The following is a 25,774-nucleotide window of genomic DNA, read 5'->3' as shown; positions in this document are numbered from 1 at the left end:
TCTTGTGGGTCTCATGTGGGTGTAGGGGCCCAAGCACTTGGGCCACCTTCCACTGCTTTCCTAGGTCACCAGCAGGGAGCCAGATGGGAAGTAGAGCAGCCGGGAATTGAACCAGTGCCCATATGGGATGCTGGCATTGCAGGCTGTGGCTTTAATCCACTGAGCCACAGCACTGGCCCCAGGAATTCTCTCACTACAAATAATAGGTCATTGTTGTCATATTCTAGTAGATGAATTAGGTCAACTCATTACCAAGATAAACAACAATGGAACCATATGATTTTATAATATGAAACTCTAGAAGGGAATTGGTTGTCCTTTCAGAAATATGGGAATAAACTTCTTAATGACTACCCAAAAAAGAGAAAAAAAAAAGATATACTGGAATCTAGCAGAACTGAAAGCTAGAAGTAAAGCCTTTGACCATCTAATTTACCAAAAAAGAAATTTTAAGTTTTGAAACAATGTTAGGCCGGCGCCACAGCTCACTAGGCTAATCCTCTGCCTGCGGCGCCAGCACACAGGGTTCTTGTCCCAGTCGGGGTGCTGGATTCTGTCCTGGTTGCCCCTCTTCTAGTCCAGCTCTCTGCTGTGGCCCGGGAGTGCAGTGGAGGATGGCCCAGGTTCTTGGGCCCTGCACTCACATGGGAGACCAGGAGGAAGCACCTGGCTCCTGGCTTCAGATCAGCGCAGTGTGCCGGCCGCAGCGCGCTGGCCATAGCGGCCACTTGGGGGAGTGAACCAACGGAAAGGAAGACCTTTCTCTCCGTCTCTCTCTCTCTCTCACTGTCTAACTCTGCCTGTCAAAAAACAACAACAACAACGTTTATAAGATTTTGAGCTATTCTCAAGTCTAAACTTCGAGACCAGCTTTGAATCAAGTCTAAGCCTCAGAACATAGACGTCTGGGACACAAAGAACAAATTAGCACACTGCAGCAGAACCTGTCAGAGACTTCCTGAGCCATCTAAACACATCAATGTGCTTCTCTGTAATCTTCATATATCTCTGAGATACCTGTTCAGAGGCTGGTTCAACTTATAGAACACAGCACTCATGCAGAAAGAGAGAAGGAGCTCCCATCCACTGGATTACTCCCCACATGCCCAAAACAACTGGGGCTGGGGCAGGCCAAAGTCAGGAACTGGGCACTCAATCTTGGTCTCCCACACAAGTGGCAGAGACTCAACTATCTGAGACGCCATCTGCTGCTTCCCAGGGTGCACACAAATGCAAATGGGGAGGAAAGCTGGAACCTGAGCCCAGGCACTCTGACCTGGGATGCAGGCATTCCAAGTGGCATCTTAACTGCTACACCAAATACGTTCCCTAGTTTGTTTGTTTGTTTGTTTTTTGATAGGCAGAGTTAGACAGTGAGAGAGAGACAGAGAGAGACAGAGAGAAAGGTCTTCCTTTCCGTTGGTTCACTACCCCCCCCCAGATGGCTGCTACAGCCGACGCACTATGCCAATCCGAAGCCAGAAGCCAGGTACTTCCTCCTGGTCTCCCATGTGAGTGCAGGGCCCAAGCACCTGGGCCATCCTCCACTTTCCTCCCGGGCCACAGCAGAGAGCTGGACTGGAAAAGGAGCAACCGGGACAGAATCCGGCACCCCAACCCGGACTATATCCCAGGGTGCCGGCACCGCAGGCAGAGGATTAGCCAAGTGAGCTGTGGCGCCGGCCTATTCCCTAGCTCTCTTAAATTTAAACAAGCAGGGGCAGTGCTGTGGTATAGAAGACAAAGCCTTTGCCTGGAGGGGGCACCAGTTCGAATCCCAGCTGCTCCACTTCCGATCCTTGGGCCCCTGCACCCACGTGGAAGACACATTAGAAGCTCCTGGCTTTGGCTTAGCCCAGCCCCAGCTGTTGTGGTCACTGGGAGAGTGAACCAGCGGGCAGAAGACATCTCTCTGTCTCTCCTTCTCTCTCTGTATCTCTGCCTTTGAAATAAACAAATCTCAAAAAAAAAAAAAATTAACTTAAATAAGCAAGGACAGAACTGGAGACTGAGTAAATTATAAACTGTTCACACTACTGCCATTTTTCCAGCCACATACCTGGTAAACAATTATATACCCAGCAGTAGTCTGAATGTTGGTGTCTCTCCCCAAATTCGTATGTTAGAACCTAATCCCCAAAATGACAGTATTAAGAAGTAGGGCCTTTAGGTGATTAAATCATAACTAAGTGAAAATAAGGAGATAAATATTAGACCATAATAAACACCAATTTAAAATTTCAATTACAATAATAATAATAATAATAATTATAATAAAAACCCTGGTAAGGTAAAAGCAAAATGGAAATATGTCAGATTGCTAATTAAGGAAGGAGCACTTAAAAAGGCTAGAGAATAGGGGCTGGCATGGTGGCGTAGCGGGTAAAGCCACCACCTGCAGTGCTGGCATCCCATATGGGCACCGGTTCGAGTCCTGGCTGCTCCACTTCTGATCCAGCTCTCTGCTATGGCCTGGGAAAGCAGTAGAAGATGGTCCAAGTCCTTGGGCCCCTGCACCCATGTGGGAGACCCAGAAGAAGCTCCCGGCTCCTGGCTTCGGACCATCGCAGCTCCAACCGTTGTGGCCAACTGGGGAGTGAACTAGCGGATGGAAGAGCTCTCTCTCTCTCTCTACCTTTCCCTTTCTCTCTCTGTGTAACTCTTTCAACTAAATAAATAAATAAATCTTAAAAAAAAAAGACTAAAGAATAAAATGAGCATATATTTAAGGCCACAAAAACTATCACAAGAAAATGGAAGCTAAAAAGGGAGGATAAAATATACCAGAGGCATAGCTGCTAGAAAAATGCCAACAATGTGCACAGTATGCGTCTCAGCAACAAACTTGTAGATCTGGGGTAGGCACTTAGCATGGTAGGTAAGGTACCTGTATAGCAAGTGCAGCAGAGTGCTTAGGTTCAAGTTCTTGTTCTGCTCTCAATCCCAGCTTCCTGCTAATGTGCACTCTGAGGCAGCAGGTGATGGTTCAAGTGGCTGAGTCCCTGCCACCCATATGGAAGACTGTGCTGGCTTCAGCCTGGGCCACACCTGGATGCTGCAGGTATTTGGGGAATGAACCCAGCAAATGGAAGATCTTTGTCCCTTTGTCTTTCAAATAAATAAATAAGTAAATAAATTATAGATTTATACCCTTTGACATCCTCTCCTACCTTAGTTTACATCTTTAAAAATTTTTTATTTATTTTCATTTTCTTAAAAGACAATGAGACATACACACACAAAACAAACACCCACACACAAGCTGAAGCTAGGAACCTGGAATTCCATCTGGGTCTTGCATGTTGGCAGGGTTCCAAGCATTTAAGCCATCATTGGTTGCCTCCCAAGTTGCATCAGCAGGAAGCTGGATCAGAACTGGAAGAGCTGGAATTGAAACCAGCACCCCAATATAGGAGGTGGACATCGTAAGCAGCAACTTAACCTGCTGCACCAGTTTTCAGTTTTTAATGGGTAAAATCAATGGTGAAATATACAGATTTTTAATTATGCAAAGTCATTAGGAATATATCTCTAGAGCAAAAATGGTTTATATTAATGTCCTTTAGACCCAGAGTCAATATAACTAGAATAATGAAAACAAGGACAAAACAATAAAAAATGCAGCCAGGAAGTCTTCAGGTAAGTCAGAATTCATGAATACTCTACTTTGCTTAAAGGACTTCCTTTGTTGTAGCTCATGACAATGAGACCACACTCATTGCTCGAAGACTAGGAAAAAACACAGATAACTGTATTTCTAGGTTTGGGCTTCCTAAATCTTAGGAATGGGAGCTGCAGAGAAACTATATAAAAAATAAAAATTACTTAGATTATATATAAATGATGACTGAGATTTGCAGTTTTATACAAATACTGAACACCATGGTAAAACAGCAGAAATTTTTTAAGTAAACTTAGCTTCTAATATTAATCAGTTTTCAAATGCTTTGCAAGTAATTTAAAGACTGTAGCTCTTTTTCTTAAAAGTTAAATGTTAGAATATACATATATATAATTTTTTTAAAAATTTGAGGTTGAGCATAATATTCCCTCAAATTTGCTTTTAAGACTTATTTATTTATTTGAAAGTCAGCATTAGAGAAAGAGAGGGAGAGACCGAAAGAGAGAGATCTTCCATCGTTGGTTTACTCCCCAAATGGCTGTAATGGCCAGGGCTGGGCCAGGCCAAAGTCAAGAGCCAGGAGCTTCTTCTGGGTCTTCCACTTGGGTGACAGGAGCCAAGCACCTAAGCCATCTTCCACTGCTTTCCCAGGCACATTAGCAGGGAGTTGTATTTGAAGTAGAGCAGCCAGGACTCAAACCAGTGTCCATATGAAATGCCAGCGTCACAGGTGGCACCTTAACCCACTAAGGCACAGTGCCATCCCCAAGAGTATATTTTTAAAAAAAAAAACTGACTTTAGCCAGTGCCGCGGCTCACTAGGCTAATCCTCCGCCTTGCGGCGCCAGCACACCGAGTTCTAGTCCCGGTGGGGGCACCTGATTCTGTCCCGGTTGCCACTCTTCCAGACCAGCTCTCTGCTGTGGCCCGGGAGTGCAGTGGAGGATGGACCAAGTGCTTGGGCCCTGCACCCCATGGGAGACCAGGATAAGCCCCTGGCTCCTGCCATCGGATCAGCGCAGTGCGCTGGCCGCAGTGCGCCAACTGCGGCGGCCATTGGAGGGTGAACCAATGGCAAAAAGGAAGACCTTTCTCTCTGTCTCTCTCTCTCACTGTCCACTCTGCCTGTCAAAAACAAACAAACAAACAAAAAAACTGACTTTAATTGAACCTATTTATGTGGTACAGGATAACAATTCAATACACATAGTCAAATACATGACCAATCAGGTTAATTTGCATTTCCATCTACTTACTTTTCTTTTGATCAACACGCAACAATTGCACATATCTACGGAGTACAGTGTGACATTTCAACAAGTGTATGCATTGTGTACTGATCAAACCAAAGTAAGCAACATTTCTCTCTTCCTGACATCACTCACTTTATGCTTGGAGCCTTGGAACTCCTCTCATTTATCCACTCATAAAATCATACATTTTTTTTTTTTTTTGACAGGCAGAGTGGACAGTGAGAGAGAGAGACAGAGAGAAAGGTCTTCCTTTTGCCGTTGGTTCACCCTCCAATGGCTGCCGCGGCTGGCGCGCTGCAGCCGGCGTACCGCGCTGATCCGAAGCCAGGAGCCAGGTGCTTCTCCTGGTCTCCCATGGGGTGCAGGGCCCAAGGGCCTGGGCCATCCTCCACTGCACTCCCTGGCCACAGCAGAGAGCTGGCCTGGAAGAGGGGCAACCGGGACAGAATCCGGTGCCCCAACCGGGACTAGAACCCGGTGTGCCGGCGCCGCAAGGCAGAGGATTAGCCTGTTGAGCCACGGCGCCGGCCTCATACATATTTTTAATACTCAAGAAGTAGATGAGTTACATCTAAAAGATTCTGAAAAGGAGCTAAAAGAAAATTTCATTCATTTAAAATGTTTATGTAGGGGCTGTAGTTGCGGTGTAGCAGGCAAAGCTGCCGTGTGAGACTCCGGAATCCCATACCAGTTCATGTCCTGACTGCTCCACTTCCAATCCAGCTCTCTGCTAACAGCCTGGGAAAAGCAGCAGAAGATGGCCCAAGAACTTGGGCCTCTGCCACTCACGTGGGAGATCCAACTGAAGCTCCTAGCTCCTAGCTACAGCCTGGCCCAGCCATGGCCACTGCAGCCACCTGGGGAGTGAACTAGCAGATGGATGCTCTCTCTCTCTCTCCCTTTCTCTCTGTAACTCTTTCAAATAAATAAATAAATCTTTAAAAATAAAATAATATGTGGGACCGGCGCCGTAGGTTAATCCTCTGCCTGTGGCACTAGCATCTCATATGAGCACCAGTTCTAGTCTCAGCTGCTCCTCTTCCAATCCAACTCTCTACTATGGCCTGGGAAAGCAGTAGAAGATGGCCCAAGTTCTTAGGCCCCTGCACTCCCATGGGAGACCAGGAAGAAGCACTTGGCTCCTAGCTTTGGATTGGCGCAGCTCCGGCCACTGCAGACAGCTGGCGAGTGAACCAACGGACAGAAGAGTTTTCTCTCCATCTCTCCCTCTCACTGTCTGTAATTCTACCTCTCAAATAAATAAATAAAATCTTAAAAAAAATAATAAAATAGGGGGCTGGCACTGTGGCGCAGGTTAATGCCCTGGCCTGAAGCACCGGCATCCCATATGGGCGCTGGTTCGAGACCCAGCTGCTCCACTTCCTGTCCGGCTCTCTGCTATGGCCTGGGAAAGCAGTAGAAGATGGCCCAAGTCCTTGGGCCCCTGCACCCACGTGGGAGACTTGGAAGAAGCTCCTGGCTCCTGGCTTCGAATAGGCGCAGCTCCGGCCATTGCGGCCATCTGGGGAGTGAACCATCGGATGGAAGACTCTCTCTCTCTCTCTCTCTCTCTCTCCCTCTCCTCTCTCTGTGTAACTCAAATAAATCTTTAAAAAATAATAATAAAATAAAATATAAAATGTTTAGGTAAAGAATCTATAGGTACTGTCTCTCTGAAATATTTTTTTTGTAAAAAGTGAGAAAGGTAAAGTGCATACCTCACAGGATGACTTTTAGTAATACTTATTGAAGCCTCTGGGATTAATTGTTTCCATTTATAGCTTGAAAATTCAATGGATTTCAACACAGAAATGCCTTCCTCTAGAGAAGACTTCATCCAACAAGCTCTTTCATATCGCTGTTGGGACACACAGCCAGCTTCCTTATACCCTAGGACAGAGTGAGAGAGGATAAAATGAGAAGTTTCTTTTTAAAGAACTTATTTATGGGGCTGATGTTGTGGCACAGTGGGTTAGGCTGCTGCTTGCAATGCAGGCATCCCATATGTGCACTGGTTCAAGTACTGGCTACTCTGCTTCTGATCCAGCTCCCTACTAAGGCACCTGTGAAAGCAGAGGAAGGTGGTGCTCGGGCCCGTGTACCCATTTGGGAGATCTGGATGAAGCTTCTGGCTCCTGGCTTTGGTCCAGTTCAGCCCCAGCCATTGTGGGCATTTGGGGAGTGAACCAGCGGATGGAAGAGCTCTTTCTCTCTCTGTCTCTCCCCATCTCTCTTAACTCTACCTTTCAAGTAAATAAACAATAAATCTTAAAAAAAAGAAAGAAAGAATTATTTACTTGAAAGGCAAAATGACAGAGAGAGGGAGAGACAGAGAGCTCTTCCAGCCGCTGGTTCACTTCCCAAATGCCCACTACCGCCAGGGCTTGCGGGTATCCCAAGCTGCAGCTTAACCCACCACAGCATAACATTCACCCTCAGAGAGGTTTCCAAGAGGAGTAAACTAGGTGTCAGGGCTCAATGAGTGTTACCTCGGAACGTGAGCCGGCTGTCGGCGTTATCAGGGCGCAATGACAGACGGAACTCCACTCTGCTGGTAAACATGCGGTATGGTTCACTAGTGCCCAGCGTGGTGAGGTCATCAATCAAGACTCCGATGTAGCCTTCTGTTCGGCTGACGACAAAGGGAGGCTTGCGGCTGACCCGAAGACTGGCATTGATTCCAGCTATCACACCCTACAAGAGGACTGAAATGTTTAAAAGGCCATTACAAACTGAACAAAGAGCTATCCTATTCAGAACACTACTTGGGAAGAACAGCACAGGGTAAGAAGGAAATTCCCACGAGGAATTTAACAGAGGTGGGAAATGTGACCCACATTCAGAAACAGAATATGGGCCACGTACTACTTCAGCATGCTATGAATCACTGTTCCACAAACACCCAGTATTCCGGATAAGCCTGGAGGCTTTTTTTAAAAATCCACATGTGAGACTTTTCTAGCTTTTTCATACTTATTAACATAAATTAAAATAAATTAACATAATTTCCCATTTATAAGGAACAATATAATTTTTAATAAAGTTATGTCAAAAGAACTTTTTTAAATTTCAGAAGCAACATAATACATATAATCAAAACACAATACCAGATCTATGATTTTGGAAGTGAGTAATAAAGTCACAGGTGTTTTTAAAATCCTATTATATACAATAGCCACCCCATTTGTCCTGAAACAGCAGTTTCTATTACAGTTACCAGTTGTACCTAAGATCTATATTGTTTGCATAACATATTAAAAGGCAGAACACCAGCCAAGCAGGCCCTTTTGGTTTGCAGTAACATTTGAACAGCCTCTTACTTGAGCTGCCGCTTCCTCGTAACCAGTGGTGCCATTTATCTGTCCCGCAAAGAAGAGCCGTTGAACCAAATGAGTCTCGAGGGAAGGACTGATCTGACGGGGATCTAAGTAATCATACTGAACACCGTAGCCTGACCAAAGAATAAAGAACATAAAATGAGTAAAACGGAGCTGGATTTGCCTCAAGGAAGAGATACAAAGATTACTATCAAATGCCCTTCAAAAGCAAAGATGATTTTATTTTTTTATTTTATTATTATTATTATTATTTTTTTTTTTTGACAGGCAGAGTGGACAGTGAGAGAGAGACAGAGAGAAAGGTCTTCCTTTTGCCGTTGGTTCACCCTCCAATGGCCGCCGCGGTAGCGCGCTGCGGCCAGCGCACCGCGCTGATCTGATGGCAGGAGCCAGGTGCTTATCCTGGTCTCCCATGGGGTGCAGGGCCCAAGCACTTGGGCCATCCTCCACTGCACTCCCTGGCCACAGCTGAGAGCTGGCCTGGAAGAGGGGCAACCGGGACAGGATCGGTGCCCTGACCGGGACTAGAACCCAGTATGCCGGCGCAAGGCGGAGGATTAGCCTAGTGAGCCGCGGCGCCGGCCAAAGATGATTTTAAATGTACTTATGTTGGGCTTCATCTTCCGCGACTCTAAGCAACCACACTAACTGTAGCTAAACCCTCCTCACTGACAGCGAAGGCCATGCTGAGCTTACACTGAAGGGCAGTTGTGACGCTCTGTACCTGGCTGAATCATTTTAGCTTTCTCCAAGCCTCTGATGCACGCGATCATTTTCTCTTGTAATTCAGCTGGTAGCGTCACAGATAAGCCTTGGGGGTAGATAAGATCAGAATCCAGTCCTTCAGGTTCCAGCCAAACCTGATGCAGACGATTGGGAAAACGCAAAACCTTTGATTCAATGGAGGGACAGTATCTGTAATAGGACATTACAATTTTAAAAACTGAAAATGAACAAAAGAGAGTTGGCATCGTTCCTTAAAATAACTGAGCACTAATTAACAGCTTGTCCTTACCGGGGCCCTCTGGTAGTTTCTTTAACGTGACTATTAAGGTGAAGGTTCTCAAGGACAATTTCGTCCACTTTAGGATTCGTGTGAGTCATGTAACACGGCAGCTGATCTTCTGGCTAAAGAAACAGTAACCAGATATAAGACTGTTTTGCTTCCCTACTAATCTGCCACTTCCTCAAATAAATTCCACACAATACGTGCTGACTTTCTAGACAGTAAATCCATGCATAATGCCCAGTATAGCTTATGAGCCATTCTTGTCAAAAATCAACAACCCCAAAGATTATCTAAATATAAGCAAGGTCTAACTACCAGAGTACAGGAAACAGGTAGAGAAATACGGTACAAGAGCAACACAGCCAGACAAAACTAGACTACAGAAATTCTAGAGGCAAATGCCTCAATTTTTTTCAATATATAAATATTAAAAAGAAAAAAATGGAAGGTTACTATTATAAAACATATTCTCCAACGCAACGTGTGGACTTTATTTGGTTCCTGGTTCAAATAAAACTTTAAAAAATGTTTTTGAGACAATTACGGGCAACTAAACACTAAATATAGATGCTACGAAATTATGGAGGCTGCCACTGTGGAGTAGTGGGAAATGCCGCTGCCTGCAGTGCTGGCATCCTATATAGGCACCAATCCGAGTCCTCGCTGCTTCACTTGCAATCCACGCCTCTGCTATGGTCTGGAAAGGCAATGGAAGATGGCCCAAGTCCTTGGGTCCCTGCACCCACATGGGAGACCAGGAAGTAGATCCTGGCTCCTGGCTTCAGATCAGTGAAGCTCAGCCATTGAGGCCATTTGGGGAATGAGCCAGCGGATGGAAGGCCTCTCTCTTTCTCTCTGCCTCTGCCTCTCTCTAACTCTGCCTTTCAAATAAAATAAATAAATATAAAAAAAAAAAAAGAAATTGCATTTTATTAGGTGTGATAATGGTGTTTTTTTTTCTTAAAGTTCATAGCTATTAAAGATATCCACCCAAGTTTAATAAGGGAAATGATGTGATGTCTGGGGTTGTTCCTTTAAACTCAGCAGAAAAAAGCATTCAGGAAAAAAGAGGAACTAAGGATGCCAAAATGCTACTTGATGAAACCGGGTGATGAACATATAGCTTAATTATATTATTCCCTGCTTTGTGAAGACCTGGAGATTTACAATAAAAACTTAAAAAAAAAACCACTAAAAAAGTATCATCATAATTTGCATTTTACCAAAGCAAAGAATAAAATAGAGCAGTTGGAGCCACTCATCAGGATAACACCAGAAACTAGAAAAAAATGTTATTAATCCTCCATCCTCAACACACAATATACATTATTTCATTCATTTAAAAGATATGTGGGCCAGCGCTGTGGCTCAACAGGCTAATCCTCTGCCTTGTGGCGCCGGCACACCGGGTTCTAGTCCTGGTTGGGGCACCACATTCTGTCCCGGTTGCCCCTCTTCCAGGCCAGCTCTCTGCTATGGCCCGGGAAGGCAGTGGAGGATGGCCCAAGTGCTTGGGCCCTGCACCTGCATGGGAGACCAGGAGAAGCACCTGGCTCCTGGCTTTGGATCAGCGCGATGCGCCAGCCGCAGTGGCCATTGGAGGGTGAACCAACGGCAAAAGGAAGACCTTTCTCTCTGTCTCTCTCTCACTATCCACTCTGCCTGTCAAAAAAAAAAAAAAAAAAAAAAAAAAAAAGATATGTGATGGAAAGTCAAGACACTATAGCAAAAAATGTTCTACATGAAGAATCTCTGTGAGTGAGACCCCAGCAGAAAGAAGTGGCCATCAAAGAAGGAGGTACTTTTCTTTGAAGGAAGGAGAGAACTTCCACTTTGTTTTAGGCCTTGTCTAAATACTGACAGAGTTTGTGGATTCAAAAGGATTCCATAGCCTCGGCAGCTATGTCAAGAGCCTCGAGTGATCACTGACGTCATACATAGAGTGTTAATTGTTAAAGTAACAAGAGTCACTGTGCACTAACTTCCCATGCAGAACCTTTGTTCTCAAAGATTTGTATTATGATTATGTCTAAGTGCTCGCAAAAGATGTATCATTCTTGGGTGCTTCTTTAAAGTTAATTAAGTTTCTAAAAAAAAAAGTGAAATTAATTTCAAGATGCAATGACCTTGAGCAGCCCTTGTCTTGACTGTTGAAGAACAGGTTTATTTTTTTTTTCCCGTGCAAATTGTTGAACTCTACTTAGTATAGAGTTGGTCTTCTGTGTATAAAGTTAATTAAAAATGGATTTTAGTGGAGAATTGGACTGGGAATGGGAAAGGGAAGTGGAGGAGGGATAGGAAAGCGGGTGGGAGGGTGGGTATGGTGGGAAGAATCACTGTATTCCTAAAGTTGTACTTATGAAATGCATGAAGTTTGTATTCCTTAAATAAAAGGTTTCTTTGGGGAAAATAAAAAATATGGTCTGAAATATTTAGAGGTAAAGGCTCATGTTCTCTGCAAGTATCTGTATTTCAATCTGAAAATGATTACATAGAAAGAAATATAAAATATTAATTACAGGTGACTTCCAGTGGTTTTTAGGAATTTGCTATAATACTTTCACAACTTTTCTGTAAAATTGTTTTTAAAAGTTTAATTTACAAAATAGTTAAAATTATAGAAGTAATGAAATTCAAGAATTTGTGGGGTAACAATCAATTAGCCAAGTTAGCTAATCCTTTTAAACATCATTTCTTTGTACTCTAAACAATAGTAAAGTGAGTTATTGCCACAAAAGGAAAGAAAAAGAAATGACTAGGCTACCTCCTGCTGTGAAGAGCCAATAGTTATTCTAGGTGTTCATAAACTACCTTACCTTAATCCACACTGTCTCATTGATAAAGCTGAATGGTTTGGGCGGATCATCTGGTGTCTGCTTATTTAGTATGCTGAAATTAATGGACTCTTTGGCAATTCGGGGTGGAGTCCCAGTCTTCAACCTTCCCACTGCAAACCCCAGCTTCTCCAGAGTCTGAGCCAACCCTATGGAAGGCTGATCTCCTAAACGTCCTGCTGGATGCATTTCCAATCCAATCACAACCGTGCCTCTTAGAAATGTCCCAGTAGTCAGAATCACACTCTCCGCATGTACTGTGCTTCCATCCACTAAATAACAGGGGGATAAAAAAGCAAAATCATTTTCTGTTACCACAGGTCAAAGTGGAATGTGACTAGTTTTCATTAGAGCTACAAAAAAACTGTCAGTCCTTTTTTTTTTTTTTTTTTTTTTTTGACATGCAGAGTGGACAGTGAGAGAGACAGAGAGAAAGGTCTTCCTTTTTGCCGTTGGTTCACCCTCCAATGGCCGCCGCGGACGGCGCATCACGCTGATCTGATGGCAGGAGCCAGGTGCTTCTCCTGGTCTCCCATGGGTGTAGGACCCAAGCACTTGGGCCATCCTCCACTGTACTCCCTGGCCACAGCAGAGAGCTGGCCTGGAAGAGGGGCAACCGGGACAGAATCCGGCGCCCCAACCAGGACTAGAACCCAGTGTGCCAGCGCCGCAAGGCGGAGGATTAGCCTATTGAGCTGCGGCACCGGCCCTTTTTTTTTTTAGAAGCAGAAAGACAACTCAAATCCACTAGCTCATTCTCCAAATGCCTGTAATGACTGGGGCTAGACCAGGCTGAGGCTGGAGCCAGGAACACATTCTAGTCTCCGACACGAGTGGCAGGAAGCCAATTATTAGAGCCATCACTACTGCCTCCCAGGCTCTGGACTGGCAGGGAGCTGGGGTCAGGAGCCAGAACTGGAAATTAAGCCCAGGCACCCTGAAGTGAAACACAGGAATCTTAACTGCTGGGCTAAATTCTGTTCCCAAGTCTTTAGAAACTTCAGAAAGAATAAAAAAAAAAAAAATGTTTTTCTTTTCAAGCTTTCCTGAAGTATGACTGACAAATAGATATGTGTGTGTGTGTGTATAAACTGTTGACTTATTTATTTCCATTTTTATTTGAAGGGCAGAGTGACAGATATTCCATCTGCTACTTCGTCCCTTTAATGTCTGCAACAGTCAGAGCTGAACCAGGCTGAAGCCAGGAGCCAGGAACTCAATGTGGGTCTCCTGTACAAGTGGCAGGAACCCAAGAACTTCAGACAGCACCTGCTGCCTCCCAGGGTGTGCATTAGCAGGAAGCTGGAATCAGAAGCAGGGTAGTGAGAACTCAAATCAGGCACTCCAATGTAGGATGCGAGCATCCCGAGCAGTGTTTTAACCACTGTACCTGACATCCACCCCTAAATGTATACTTGAGGGGTTTTTGTTTTTGTTTTTTTTGGACAGGCAGAGTGGATAGCGAGAGAGAGAAAGGTCTTCCGTTTGCCGTTGGTTCACCCTCCAATGGCCGCTGCGGCCGGCTCATCGTGCTGATCCGAAGCCAGGAGCCAGGTGCTTCTCCTGGTCTCCCATGGAGTGCAGGGCCCAAGCACTTGGGCCATCCTCCACTGCACTCCCAGGCCACAGCAGAGAGCTGGTCTGGAAGAGGGGCAACCGGGACAGAATCCGGCGCACCAACTGGGACTAGAACCCGGTGTGCCGGCGCCGCAAGGCGGAGGATTAGCCTGTTAAGCCACGGTGCCGGCCTACTTGAGGTTTACAACACAGTGTTTTGATATATCTTGTATGATGATTCCCATAATCAGGCTCATTAGTATGCCCATCAATTCTCATAGCTGCTACTTTCTGGTTGTGTGGTGAGAACATTTAGGGTCTACTTCCTAAAAAAATTTCAAGTATACAACATATTAACTATTGTTATCATCCTGTACATTAGATCTCTAGAACTCACTTATAACTAAAAGTTTGAACTTTTTGACCAATGTCTCCTGATTTTCCCACTCCTGAGAAAAAATTTTAATATTTGTTATTTGAAAGGCTAAGTGACAACAGAGAGAGAGAAAGAGAAATCTTCCATCACTGATTCTCTCCCCTGGAAAGCCCTGGATTAGACCAGGCCAAGCCAGGAGCCTGGAATTCCATTGGGCCTCCCATGTACATGACAGGTAGTCAAGTACTTGCAACATTAACCACTGCCTCCCAGGATGTGCATCAGTAGGAAACAGGGTGGGAAGGGGAGTAGCAAGGACTCAAACTGGCATCCCACTATGGTATGCAGGCAACCCAAGCAGTGGCTGAACCCAATGTACAACACCTGCCACCTGAAAAGAACTTTTAAATAAATAAGGCCACAGGGCGCTCAGCCCTCTGCCTCTATGCTAAGTCGCCCACCTGCCTGGCCAGGTGTAATCTCTCCACCCAACCATGTAACCTCGCTCCTTCCCCCCCAGTCCGAGTGACTGGGCATCCTCTCAGGTCCTTTCTGGAAAGGTGCCCATCCATCCTTATGGATGTCCCTTCCCTAATAAACCTTGCTATTTTACCTCCCACTAAATAAATAAATAAATAAGGCCACAGGTTATTTTGGTACAAAAAATTTAAATCCATACACAGGTTTTTTTTTTATTTAAAAAGATTTATTTATTATTATAAAGTTAGAAATACAGAGATGGAGGGAGAGAGAGATGTTCCATCTGCTGGTTCGCTCCCTGTATGGCTGCAACAGAAGTGGAACAGTCAGGACTTGAACTGGCACCCATATAGGATGCTGGCATCACAGCTTTACCTGCTATGCCTCAACACCGGCCCCAGCAGTTTTTTCTTAATGTGCATCTTTCATGAACTTTTTGAAGACTTCCCCCCTCCACCCGTGTTAAAAGATTTAGTTATTTGAAAGGTAGAGCAACAGAGAGACAGAGATCTTCCATCCATTGGTATACTCCCCAAATGGTTGCAAGTGCTTTGGCCTGTCAAAGCCAGAAGCCTGGAATTCCATCTGGGTTTCCCATGTAGGTGGCAATTTAGGTGACAACTTGGGCCATCTTCCTCAGCCTTCCCAGGCACATTAGCAGGAAGCTAGACAGAAAGCAGAGCAGCTAGAACAGTGCTCCAATATGGGATGCCAGTGTCACATGAACTTTTTGAAGTACTCTAGTATATTTTTGGGGGGTACAAAGTTGTTGGAAGAACATTAACTGACTCGGCAAAGGGGAGATAGCTAAAACTCAAGTGTCTGAAGGGAGATACCATGGAGAATGAACTAATTTGCCCCACAAAGCAACATTAAATGGAGAACTGAGAAATGCAGGAATGAATACTGGGGCTAAAATGAAATAAACAGGTGAAGCTAGTATATTAAGGTTTTATCCCTAGAAAGTTTTATCTTACAGAATAATGGAGGTTTATTCTTCAGATAATAGAGTATTACCACTTAATGGATAGGGAATTTCAACTTGAGATGATGACAAAGATGGATAGTAGTACTGGTTGTATGGCATTGTGAACAGACTAAACAAACAACATTGATTTGTACACTTTAAAATGATCAAAATGGTAAGCTTTTTAATAATATATGCATATTTTTTAATATATACTTTACCACATTAAAAAAAAAAATAGGATAGTGTGTGGCACAGCAAGAAAAGCTGCTTCCTACAATGCTAGCATCCCAAATGGGCCCTTGTTAAAGTTCCGGCTGCTCCAGTTCTGATCCAGCACCCTGCTACGTGCCTGAGAAAGCAGTGGAAGATGGTCCAAGTACATTGACCCCTGCCACCCATGAGGGAGATCGAAATGAAGCTCCTAGTTCCTGGTTTCAGCTCAGCCCAGTCCCAGCTGTTGTAGCCACTTGGGCAGTGAACTAGCAGATGGAAGATCTCTCTCTCTGCCATTCCCTCATTCTGTAAATCTGCTTTTCAAATAAATAAATCTTTTAAAAAGTTATAGTTATATCTATAACAACAGGGCAAAAAATAGCAAAAAATTAGCACTGGAGCCAGTGCTGTGGCATAGGTTATGCCTCTGCCTACGGCACCAGCATCCCATATGGGTGCTGGTTCAAGTCCTGGTTGTTCTACTTCCAATCCAGCTCCCTGCTGGTGGCCTGCAAAAGTAATGGAAGATGGGGGCCGGCGCCGTGGCTCAACAGGCTAATCCTCCGTCTTGCGGCGCCGGCACACCGGGTTCTAGTCCCGGTTGGGGCGCCGGATTCTATCCCAGTTGCCCCTCTTCCAGGCCAGCTCTCTGCTATGGCCCGGGAAGGCAGTGGAGGATGGTCCAAGTCCTTGGGCCCTGCACCCGCATGGGAGACCAGGAGAAGCACCTGGCTCCTGCCTTCGGATCAGCGAGATGCGCCAGCCGCAGCGGCCATTGGAGGGTGAACCAACGGCAAAAAGGAAGACCTTTCTCTCTCTCACTATCCACTCTGCCTGTCAAAAAAAAAAAAAAAAAAAGTAATGGAAGATGGTTTAAGTGCTTGGGTCCCTGCACCCTTGTGGGAGGCCCAGAAGAAGCTCCTGGCTCCTAGCTCAGACTGGCCCAGCTCAAGTCATTGCAGCCATTTGGGGAGCGAACTAGTGGATGGAAGACCTCTCTCTGTCTCTGTCTCTCTCTCTAACACTGCCTCTCAAATAAATAAATAAATAAATGCATTTAGGAATTCCTCAAAAAGGCCAGTTCAATTATTGATCACCACTCTAGTCAGGCTAGCAATAAAATTAACTATGTACATAAAAATCTTCCACTTAGTGCCTCAGTGTCTCATTTAAAACCCTGAACAAACAACCAATGTTCCCCAGGCATTTGAAGAAAGCTATGTACATGAAAGAGAGTATCCCGGGAAGGGAGAAAAGTTGCAGAAATAGAGCACGGAAAAACAATAGAAGGTGAGGCTGGCGCTGTGGCGCAGTGGGTTAACACCTTTGCCTGAAGAGCTGGCATCCCATACAGGTGCCGGTTCGAGACCCGGCTGCTCTACTTCCAATCCACCTCTCTGCTTTAGCCTGGGAAAGCAGTGGAAGATGGCCCAAGTCCTTGGGCCCCTGCAACCACATGGGAGACCTGGAGGAAGCTCTTGGCTCCTGGATTTGGATCGGCGCCAATTGGGGAGTGAACCATTGGATGGAAGACCTCTCTCTCTCTCTCTCTCACTCTCTAGTGTAACTCTTTCAAATAAATAAATAAATCTTAAAAAAAAATTTAAAAAATAGAAGGAAATACCCCGGGGCCGGCGCGGTGGCTCACTTGGCTAATCCTCCTCCTGCAGCGCCGGCATCCCATATGGGAACCAGTTTTAGTCCCGGTTGCTCCTCTTCCAGTCCAGCTCTCTGCTGTGGCTCAGGAGGGCAGTGGAAGGTGGCCCAAGTGCTTGGGCGCCTGTACCCGCATGGGAGGCCAGGAGGAAGCACCTGGCTCCTGGCTTCGGATTGGCACAGTGCTGGCCATGGCAGCCATTAGGGGAGTGAACCAACGGAAGGAAGACCTTTCTCTCTGTCTCTCTCTCTCTCACTGTCTATAACTCTACCTGTCAAATACATAAAAAAAAAAAAAAAAAAGAAAGACCCCACAAAAGGAGGACATGGCTTTCTAGATCTAAAAGGAACACCTAGTACCCCACCACAATGAATGAACAAAGACTACACCAAAGAACACCATTCTATCTTTTACAACACCAGAGGCAAATACAAGATTTAAAGCTTTCAAAGAAAAGAGACATACAAAAAATAATTACAGCATTGAGCTAACCAAAAGCAACACAGCTAGAAGACAGTGAAGCAGGACTGTCAAGATTCTAAGGGAAACAGATTTAACCAGAATTCTATACTCAGCCCCAAATTAAGAGCCAAGTCTGGGGCTGGCATTGTGGTACAATGTGTTAAGCTGCTGCCTGTGATGCTGGCATCCCATATGAATACCAGTTTGAATCCCGGTTGTTCCACTTCTATTCCAGGTCCCTTCTCATGGCTTGTGAAAAGCAGTGGAAGATGGTCCAAGTATTTGGGCCCCTGCCACCCATGTGGGAGATGCAGATGAAGCTCCTGGCTCCTGGCTTTGGCCTGGCCTGGCCCTGGCTGTTGCGGCCGTCTGCGGAATGAACAAGCAAATAGAAGACCTCTCTCTTTCTGTCTTCCTCCTCTATCTGTAACACTTTCAAATAATCCTTTTTTTTTTTAAGATTTATTTATTTGAAAGACAGAGTTAGAGAGAGAGAAAGAACGATCTTCCATCTACTGGTTTACTCCACAAATGGCTGCAATGCCCAGAGCTGGGCCAATCTGAAGCCAGGAGCCAGGAACTTCATCCAAGTCTCCCACATGGGTGCAGGAGCCCAGGTACTTGGGCCATTCTTTGCTGCTTTCCCAGGCACATCACAAGGGAGCTGGGTCAGGAGCAGAGCAGCTGGGACTTGAACCAGCATTAATGGGATCCCAGTGCTGTAGGCGGAAGCTTTATCTACTACACCACAGTGCTGACCCCTCAAATAAATAGATCAAATAAACAGATCTTTAAAAAAAAAGAAAAAGAATTGAGAGATTATTTCATATCTATTAAGAAAATGATATTAGCAGATATTTCTGATTAAAAAGAAAGGTGGGCAGGTACACAGAAACTAAGCAAATAAAAAATAAGTTAGCCCAAAACAAAGACATATACGAAAGAAACATAATAATGTAAATACTATTTTTTTTTTTTTTTTTTTTTTTTACTTATTTGAAAGTCAGAGTTATATTTAGAGAAAAGAGACAAAGAGAGATCTTCCATCCATCGGTTCACTCCCTAAATGGTCACAACGGCTGGGGCTGCACCAGGCTAAAGCCAAGCTAGGAGCCAGGAGCTTCATCCAGGTCTCCCACATGGGCGCAGGTTCCCAAGGACTTGGGCCACCATCTGCTGCTTTCCTAGACACATTAGCAGGGAGCTGGATTGGAAGCAGAACAGCTGGGACTTGAACTGGTACCTATATGGGATGCTGCATCACAGTACTGGCCCCTGGAATGTAAATGCTATTAATCAAACATTGTGATATAAATTATACTAAAAGGATAGAGAAAAGGAAAGTAGAAAGATTGAAAGATCTACCATAACAAAAAATTAAGAGGTAATATCTAAGACTGATAATTCTTAAAAAGATTTATTATTGATGTATTTATTTCAGATCTAGTTTCCTGCTAATATATCCTGGGAGGAAGTGGATTATGGATATAGTACTTGGGTCTTGTCACCCACATGGAGTTCCTGACTCCTAACTTCAGCAGGGTATTTGACAATGAACCAGCAAGATGGGAGTTATCTCATCATTCTCTCTCTTGCTCTGCTTTTAAAGTAAATAAAAATAAATGAACTATTTTTAAAGTCCTACACTAATATTAGATAATTGATGAGCCCAGAATTTGACTGTGCTTTATGATGGTCAGAATGAAAAGAAAAGCATGATAACTTATATAGATTTCCTAACTCAGACAAAGAAAACACAGTAATTTTCTGGAACAAGAAAAAACATATCCACACTTTGCTCTAACATCACATGCAGTTTGATAATTACCACCAGTACATACTCAAAACAACACCACTGACACGGCACTTCCCAGGGTGCTCAGGCTCTGGTTCCGAAAGAATAAGGTCTTCTACGGCTCCCTCCTGAACAGTGAGCAGTGGCGTGTTCAGGATTTCCTTCTGTCAAAAGAGGATGCCAACTGAAGCACAGCAGTTAAACAACTCCACCAATCTCTCCTGTTCCCATGCCCTATTCTTACCTGCATGTTCTGTTTATACAGTTTCCTATCAATTTGAGCTCTCAGACCCCACACAGCTGGCCCCTTTCGCCGGTTTAATACTTTGTAATGTACACCAGACTGGTCACAGATGCGAGAACACAGACCATCCAAGGCATCAACTTCTCTCATTAAATGCCCCTTTCCAATGCCACCAAAGGAGGGATTACAGGACATCTGACCTAAACAGAACAGACATAAACAAAATAAATATATGAGCACCTTGCAAATAGTGGGTGTTTAATATGAAAATATTTAACTAGAATCATCTCATATTACAAAATGACAGGAAACTTGAAACATATATTACAAAGAAAATTCCAAAGTATCAATGGGATATAGGAGTTGTCCAGGGCATCCTGAAGATAAAGCACCACCTGAATTCCTGTCTATGGCCATGCCTCCCTGACCGCGCCAGTTCTTGTCTGAATTTCCTTTTGAATATTTTCCTTGATGTGTATTTTTTACTGTTTCGTTTGGCTTTTACTTTAAAATGTGGAATTCTTACCTCATGAACCCTCCCTAAATCAAGCACACTTTTTTTTTTTTTTTTAAAGAGAGTAGGAGGTGGGATGGTTTGGGGGTGGGAGGGCAGGTATGGGGGGAAGAAGTGCTATAATCCAAAAGTTGTTCTTATGAAATTTATATTTATTAAATAAAAGCTTTCTATAAAAAAAGGGGGGGAGGCTGGCACTGTGGCTCACTTGGTTAATCCTCCGCCTGCAGCGCCGGCATCCCATGTGGGCACCGGGTTCTAGTCCTGGTTGCTCCTCTTCCAGTCCAGCTCTCTCTGTGGCCCAGGAAGGCAATGGAGCCCTCAAGAATGCTTTTAAAAAGTCCCTGGAGCTGGTGCTCCAGCTGTTGCAACCATTTGGGGAGTGAGTCAGCAGATGGAAGACCTCTCTCTCTCTGCCTCTCTGTAATTCTACCTTTCTTTTTTTTTTTTTTTTTTTAAAGATTTATTTTTTATTTATTTGAAAGACAGAGTTATAGAGAGAGGTAGAGACAGAGAGAGGTCTTCCATCTGCTCGTTCACTCCCCAGATGGCCACAACAGCCAGAGCTGCACTGATCTGGAGCCAGGAGGCAGGAGCTTCTTCCAGGTCTCCCACACAGGTGCAGGGACCCAAGGACTTGGACCATCTTCTACTGCTTTCCCAGGCCATAGCAGAGGGCTGGATTGGAAGAAGAGCAGCTGGGACTAGAACCAGCACCCATATGGGATGTTGTACTTCAGGTCAGGGCTTTAACCCACTGCACCACAGCACCAGCTCCCCACCTTTCAAATGAATAAATAAATTTTAACAACAACAAAAAAAGGGGCTGGCGCCGTGGCTTACTTGGTTAATCCTCCACCTGCGGCACCGGCATCCCATGAGGGCAGCAGGTTCTAGTCCCAGCTGCTCCTCTTCCAGTCCAGCTCTCTGCTGTGGCCCCTGAAGGCAGTGGAGGGATGGCCCAAGGGATTGGGCGCCTGCACTCACGTGGAAGACCAGGAAGAAGCACCTGGCTCTTGGAATCAGATTGGCGCAGCTCTGTCCGTTGCGGCCATTTGGAGAGTGAACCAACGGAAGGAAGACCTTTCTCTCTGTTTCTCTCTCACTGTCTGTAACTCTACCTGTCAAATAAATTTAAAAAGAAAAGTACTAAATGAAATTTAAAAACAACAACAACATAAAGTCCTTTGGCACTCATTCATTGCTACAATCATGTCTTTCACAAGTGCCATTTGCTATTTTCCTTTCACTCTTATTTTATACAAATAAATTATAAACTTCTTGAAAGTCAAAGCTGTTTTATACCTTGCTTTTAATTTTACCCAGTCTTATTTTGGAGACTAAAACCCATATGTTACCACAAATATTTTTAAAATTTATTTGAAAGACAGAGAGGCAAAGAGACAGACAGTGGAGATCTACCATCTGTTGATTCACTCTGCAAATGCCTTCAACAGCTAGGGCTGGCTGGACTAGGTCTACCCAGGTCTCCCATGTGATTGGCAGGGACCTAATCACTGAGCAATCCATCACCTGCTGCCTCCCAGGATGCACATTAGAAGGAAGCTGGAATCAGAAGCAGAGCCAGGACTTGAACCTAGACACTCTGGTGTGAGATGAAGCTGTCTCAAGAGGCATCTTAACTGCTGTGCCAAGGACCCAGCACTACCTCAAGGTTTTTATGGAGTGGGAAGTTGTGTCAACATCGGCACATCTACCTCAGCCACTATTAAGCCCTCCGAAAGTCATTATGGTCTCCACAGGGAAGCTGGATAGTGCTGTAACCATGAGTATGGAGTGTGTGATTATGAGGAGTGAATGAAAGAGATTTGACTCAATTTCTAAATCTACTACTTACTAACACTGTGGTTTTAGCAAGTTACCTTTCTTTCAGTTTTCCTACTGTAAAAACAGAGTTAACAGCTGTAGATTTTCCTCCTCCTGTTGAAATGGAATAATAATTTTATTTAAGTAAACACTCCCATAACTCAGTTTCGGGATACACCTTTCATTGGTATAAAGTAATTCCTGTAATCCTGTTCCTACTTGCCAGTGTCTGGTTTAATGGAAATTAGTCAAGAGGGGAGAGCTGTGAAGGGTCTCAAGGAGAGGGTGGCTTGTTTGTTTTAAAGAGAGTCAAGGTGGGGCGGGAAACACTCTTGGTTAAAAGTTGAAATCTCTGGATGTGACATCTGGAACTAAAGTAGACATCTTGCAACCATAAAGCACAGCTAGCCTGAAGACAAGCTAAGAGTGGCATAATAAAGAGAGTGCAGGAAGCCGAATCCTTGGACATTGTGAGGCTGCTGAATCAGCTACCCTTACTGCTGATCTACCTGCAGATTTTTTTAGATAACAAGTATCATCTCACTTTTGATTAAATCAGTAGAATGAGAATTTTCTGTTACTGCAAAGTGAGATGATATGTATACAACACTTAATACAGCGTCTGTTGCAGAGTACACAATAATTAATATTTACTAGGAATTATCTTAATGTATTTCTCAGGTCAGTGTAAAATATTCTCTGCCTAAGATCCTTCATTTTTTAAAAAAATCACATAATTTCAAAAAATTTTTTAATCCCCCAGAAGGTGATCGTTGTGATCATACTACATTTCTACTTAAAATCTTTTTTTTTTTTTTAATTTGAAAGGCATCTTTCTTCACAAGAGCTTCACAAAATCTCTACAAAAACAACGGTCGTTTTAATAAACGATGATAGATAATGCCAATTCACTCTTCATCTGACAAGACAGTAGGAGACAGATGCAACAAATCGAATACTCTTGATGTTTCTCCCTTTCTAGGTGCCACCACCAACTCCCTGCAACTGACTGCTGCCAACAGCCACAAAATCTGGGGTCCACGGAATAGACTGATCCAGAACTAACAGCTCGTGCCCGCCTGACCCCTACGAGACACAGATCCGAGCTAAAAACACCACAGGGGCTGGACTCTCACCAGTCCTCGGGGAAGGAAGAAGTCGCCCACATCAGGCACCGGACAAGGGAAAGCGGGCATCTTGGCAGCCCGCGTCTTAGGCCAAGCTCCACACCACCCGCGCTCCTCACCGATCGTATCCACGCGGTGCGTGAGGAGCAGAGTGCGGGAGCCGCACCGAGCGGCGGCGGCGGCTGCCTCGGTCCCGGCATGTCCTCCGCCGATGACTACCACGTCGAAGTGTGGAGTCCGGGGCGCCGCACTGTCGGCGCTGAACTGAGCCCACGGAAGGTGTTGTTTGGCGAGGGAAGCCGCGACCCAGCGGCCGCAGCCTCGGAGGGAGAGCATTCTGGAAGCAAGCTAGAGACTAACTTAGGGCATGACATGAGCTACTGGCCGAGTGTCTAGACGAGAGAGAAGCCGCAGGGCGCGGCCATCTTGTCTGATGTCACGGCGTAGCGCGTCTACGTCCAGCGTCCCCGCTGATTGGCCGTGCAGTGCGACGTTGCAGGCAAAGGGAGACGGAGAATGGGGCAGGTAGCCCGGGCTGCGTGTACTTTCCCTCGGGTTTGACGCAGCCTATATTGGTTACCTTATAGCCGTGAACTGTGGGCAACTACTAAAGGGCATGCTTTGTCCTTCCCCCGGCGTCCCGACCTTAATTGTCCGTTGGCTAACGACGAACAAAGAATTCGATGACTGCCTCATTAGGTGGTTTGAATTTTGTGGTGCACAATTACGTTGACTTGTGTCTGTAAAAACTAGAGTCTGAAAATAGGAATGGACTCCAAAGGAATTCAGATATATTTGTGGAAGAAAGTTTTGGGGCCGACGCTGTGGCGCAGCGGGTTAACGCCCTGGCCTGAAGCGCCGGCATCCCGTATGGGCGCCAGTTCTAGTCCCAGCTGCTCCACTTCCAATCCAGCTCTCTGCTATGGCCTGGGAAAGCAGTAGAAGATGGTCCAAGTCTTGGGACCCTGCACCCGCGTGGGAGACCTGGAAGAAGCTCCTGGCGCAGCTCCGGCCGTTGTGGCCAATTGGGGAGGGAGTGAACCACTGGACGGAAGACCTCTCTCTCTGCCTCTCCTCTCTGTGTAACTCTGGCTTTCAAATAAATAAATAAATCTTTTTTTTTAAAAAGTGTCACGATAGTTAATTAGGGGAATTGGATAATTCGAGATTAAGTATCCAGCTTTTTGGATACTTCATATCTTGTGGATCAGTTTCATTGGTATGATTATTAAAATTACAAAATACATAATCTTATTTTAGTACCTTAGATATAAACGTTCTTTGTGGGCAGTTTGAGCCGAATACAAAACTTGGAAAGGTGAAGAATGAATGACTTCACCAGGCCTTCCATCCCCATCCCGTGATCATTGCTGCATTGTGTTGCTAATGCCTCCTAACTTTTTACTGTTTCACAATTTGTTCTTCTCTAATTAACAATATTTAAAAAAAATTTTTTTTTGGAAAGCAAAATGGGTGGGGCAAGGAGAGGAGGGGAGGGGAGAGAGAGAATCTTCCATTCCCTGACTCACTCCCCAGATGGCTGCAACAGCTAGGGCTGTGCCAGGCCCAAGCCAGGAGCTAGGAATTCCATCTAGCTGTGCATGGGTGTGGCAGGGGTCCAGGTACCTGGACCATCATCTGCTGTGTTCCCAGACCATTAAGAAAAAGCTGGATCAGAAGCAGAGCAACAGGAACTCAAACAGGCACTCTGATATGGGACACTGGAGACAGGAGCTTCATTTGAGTCTTTGACATGGCAGGGACCAAACACTTGGGCCATCTTCCGTTGCTTTCCCCAGGCCATTAACAGGGAGCTGGACTGGAAGTGGAACAGCCAGAACGTGAACTGGCATCCATTTGGGATGCTGGTATTGAAGGTGGCGGATTTACCTGCTATGCCACAATGCCAGCCCCTAAGGATGTGGACGTCTTACTTTTTTTGTGTGTGTCTTTTTTTTTTTTTTTTTTTTTTTTTGACAGGCAGAGTGGACAGTGTGAGAGAGAAACAGAGAGAAAGGTCTTCCTTTTGCCGTTGGTTCACCCTCCAATGGCAGCCGCGGCCAGTGTGCTGCAGCCAGCGCACCGTGCTGATCCAAAGGCAGGAGCCAGGTGCTTATCCTGGTCTCCCATGCGGGTGCAGGGCCCAAGCACTTGGGCCATCCTCCACTGCACTGCCGGGCCATAGCAGAGAGGGGCAACCAGGACAGAATCCGGCCCCCCGACCGGGACTAGAACCCGGTGTGCCGGCGCCTTAAGGTGGAGGATTAGCCTATTGAGCCACTGCACCGGCTAAGACATGGATGTCTTAACTGCTAGGTCAGGGGGCCAGCACCGTAGCTCACGTGGTTAATCCTCCGCCTGCAGTGCCAGCATCCCATATGGATGGGTGCCCGGTTCTAGTCCCGGTTGCTCCTCTTCCAGTCCAGCTCTCTGCTGTGGCCCAGAAGGGCAGTGCAGGATGACCCGGATGCTTGGGACCCTGCACCCGCATGGGAG

General features: G+C 45.3%; 1 protein-coding gene across 3 annotated transcripts in view; it reads right to left on the bottom strand.

Annotated features, from left to right (window-relative positions):
* MTO1 (mitochondrial tRNA translation optimization 1) overlaps positions 1-23,712 on the bottom strand; it is a 35,619-nt gene extending 11,907 nt beyond the window's left edge. The window contains exons 1-9 of one of the 3 annotated variants that reach the window (XM_062186356.1): positions 23,398-23,712; positions 19,811-20,010; positions 19,613-19,730; positions 12,039-12,328; positions 9,229-9,341; positions 8,938-9,128; positions 8,196-8,326; positions 7,365-7,569; positions 6,594-6,765 (exon numbers count right to left, since the gene is read on the bottom strand). In XM_062186356.1, coding sequence (XP_062042340.1) covers positions 6,594-6,765; positions 7,365-7,569; positions 8,196-8,326; positions 8,938-9,128; positions 9,229-9,341; positions 12,039-12,328; positions 19,613-19,730; positions 19,811-20,010; positions 23,398-23,614 — 1,637 coding nt within the window. In that variant the 5' untranslated portion in view covers positions 23,615-23,712. The other 2 variants (XM_062186357.1, XM_062186358.1) reach the window with 2 other exon arrangements.
* Positions 23,713-25,774: the final 2,062 nt, after the last annotated feature.

The sequence above is a fragment of the Lepus europaeus genome, chromosome 3, assembly GCF_033115175.1.
Source record: "Lepus europaeus isolate LE1 chromosome 3, mLepTim1.pri, whole genome shotgun sequence".
Lineage (NCBI taxonomy): Eukaryota > Metazoa > Chordata > Mammalia > Lagomorpha > Leporidae > Lepus > Lepus europaeus.
Note: the sequence above shows the minus strand (reverse complement) of the source record. Positions and strands in the feature narration are given on the sequence as shown.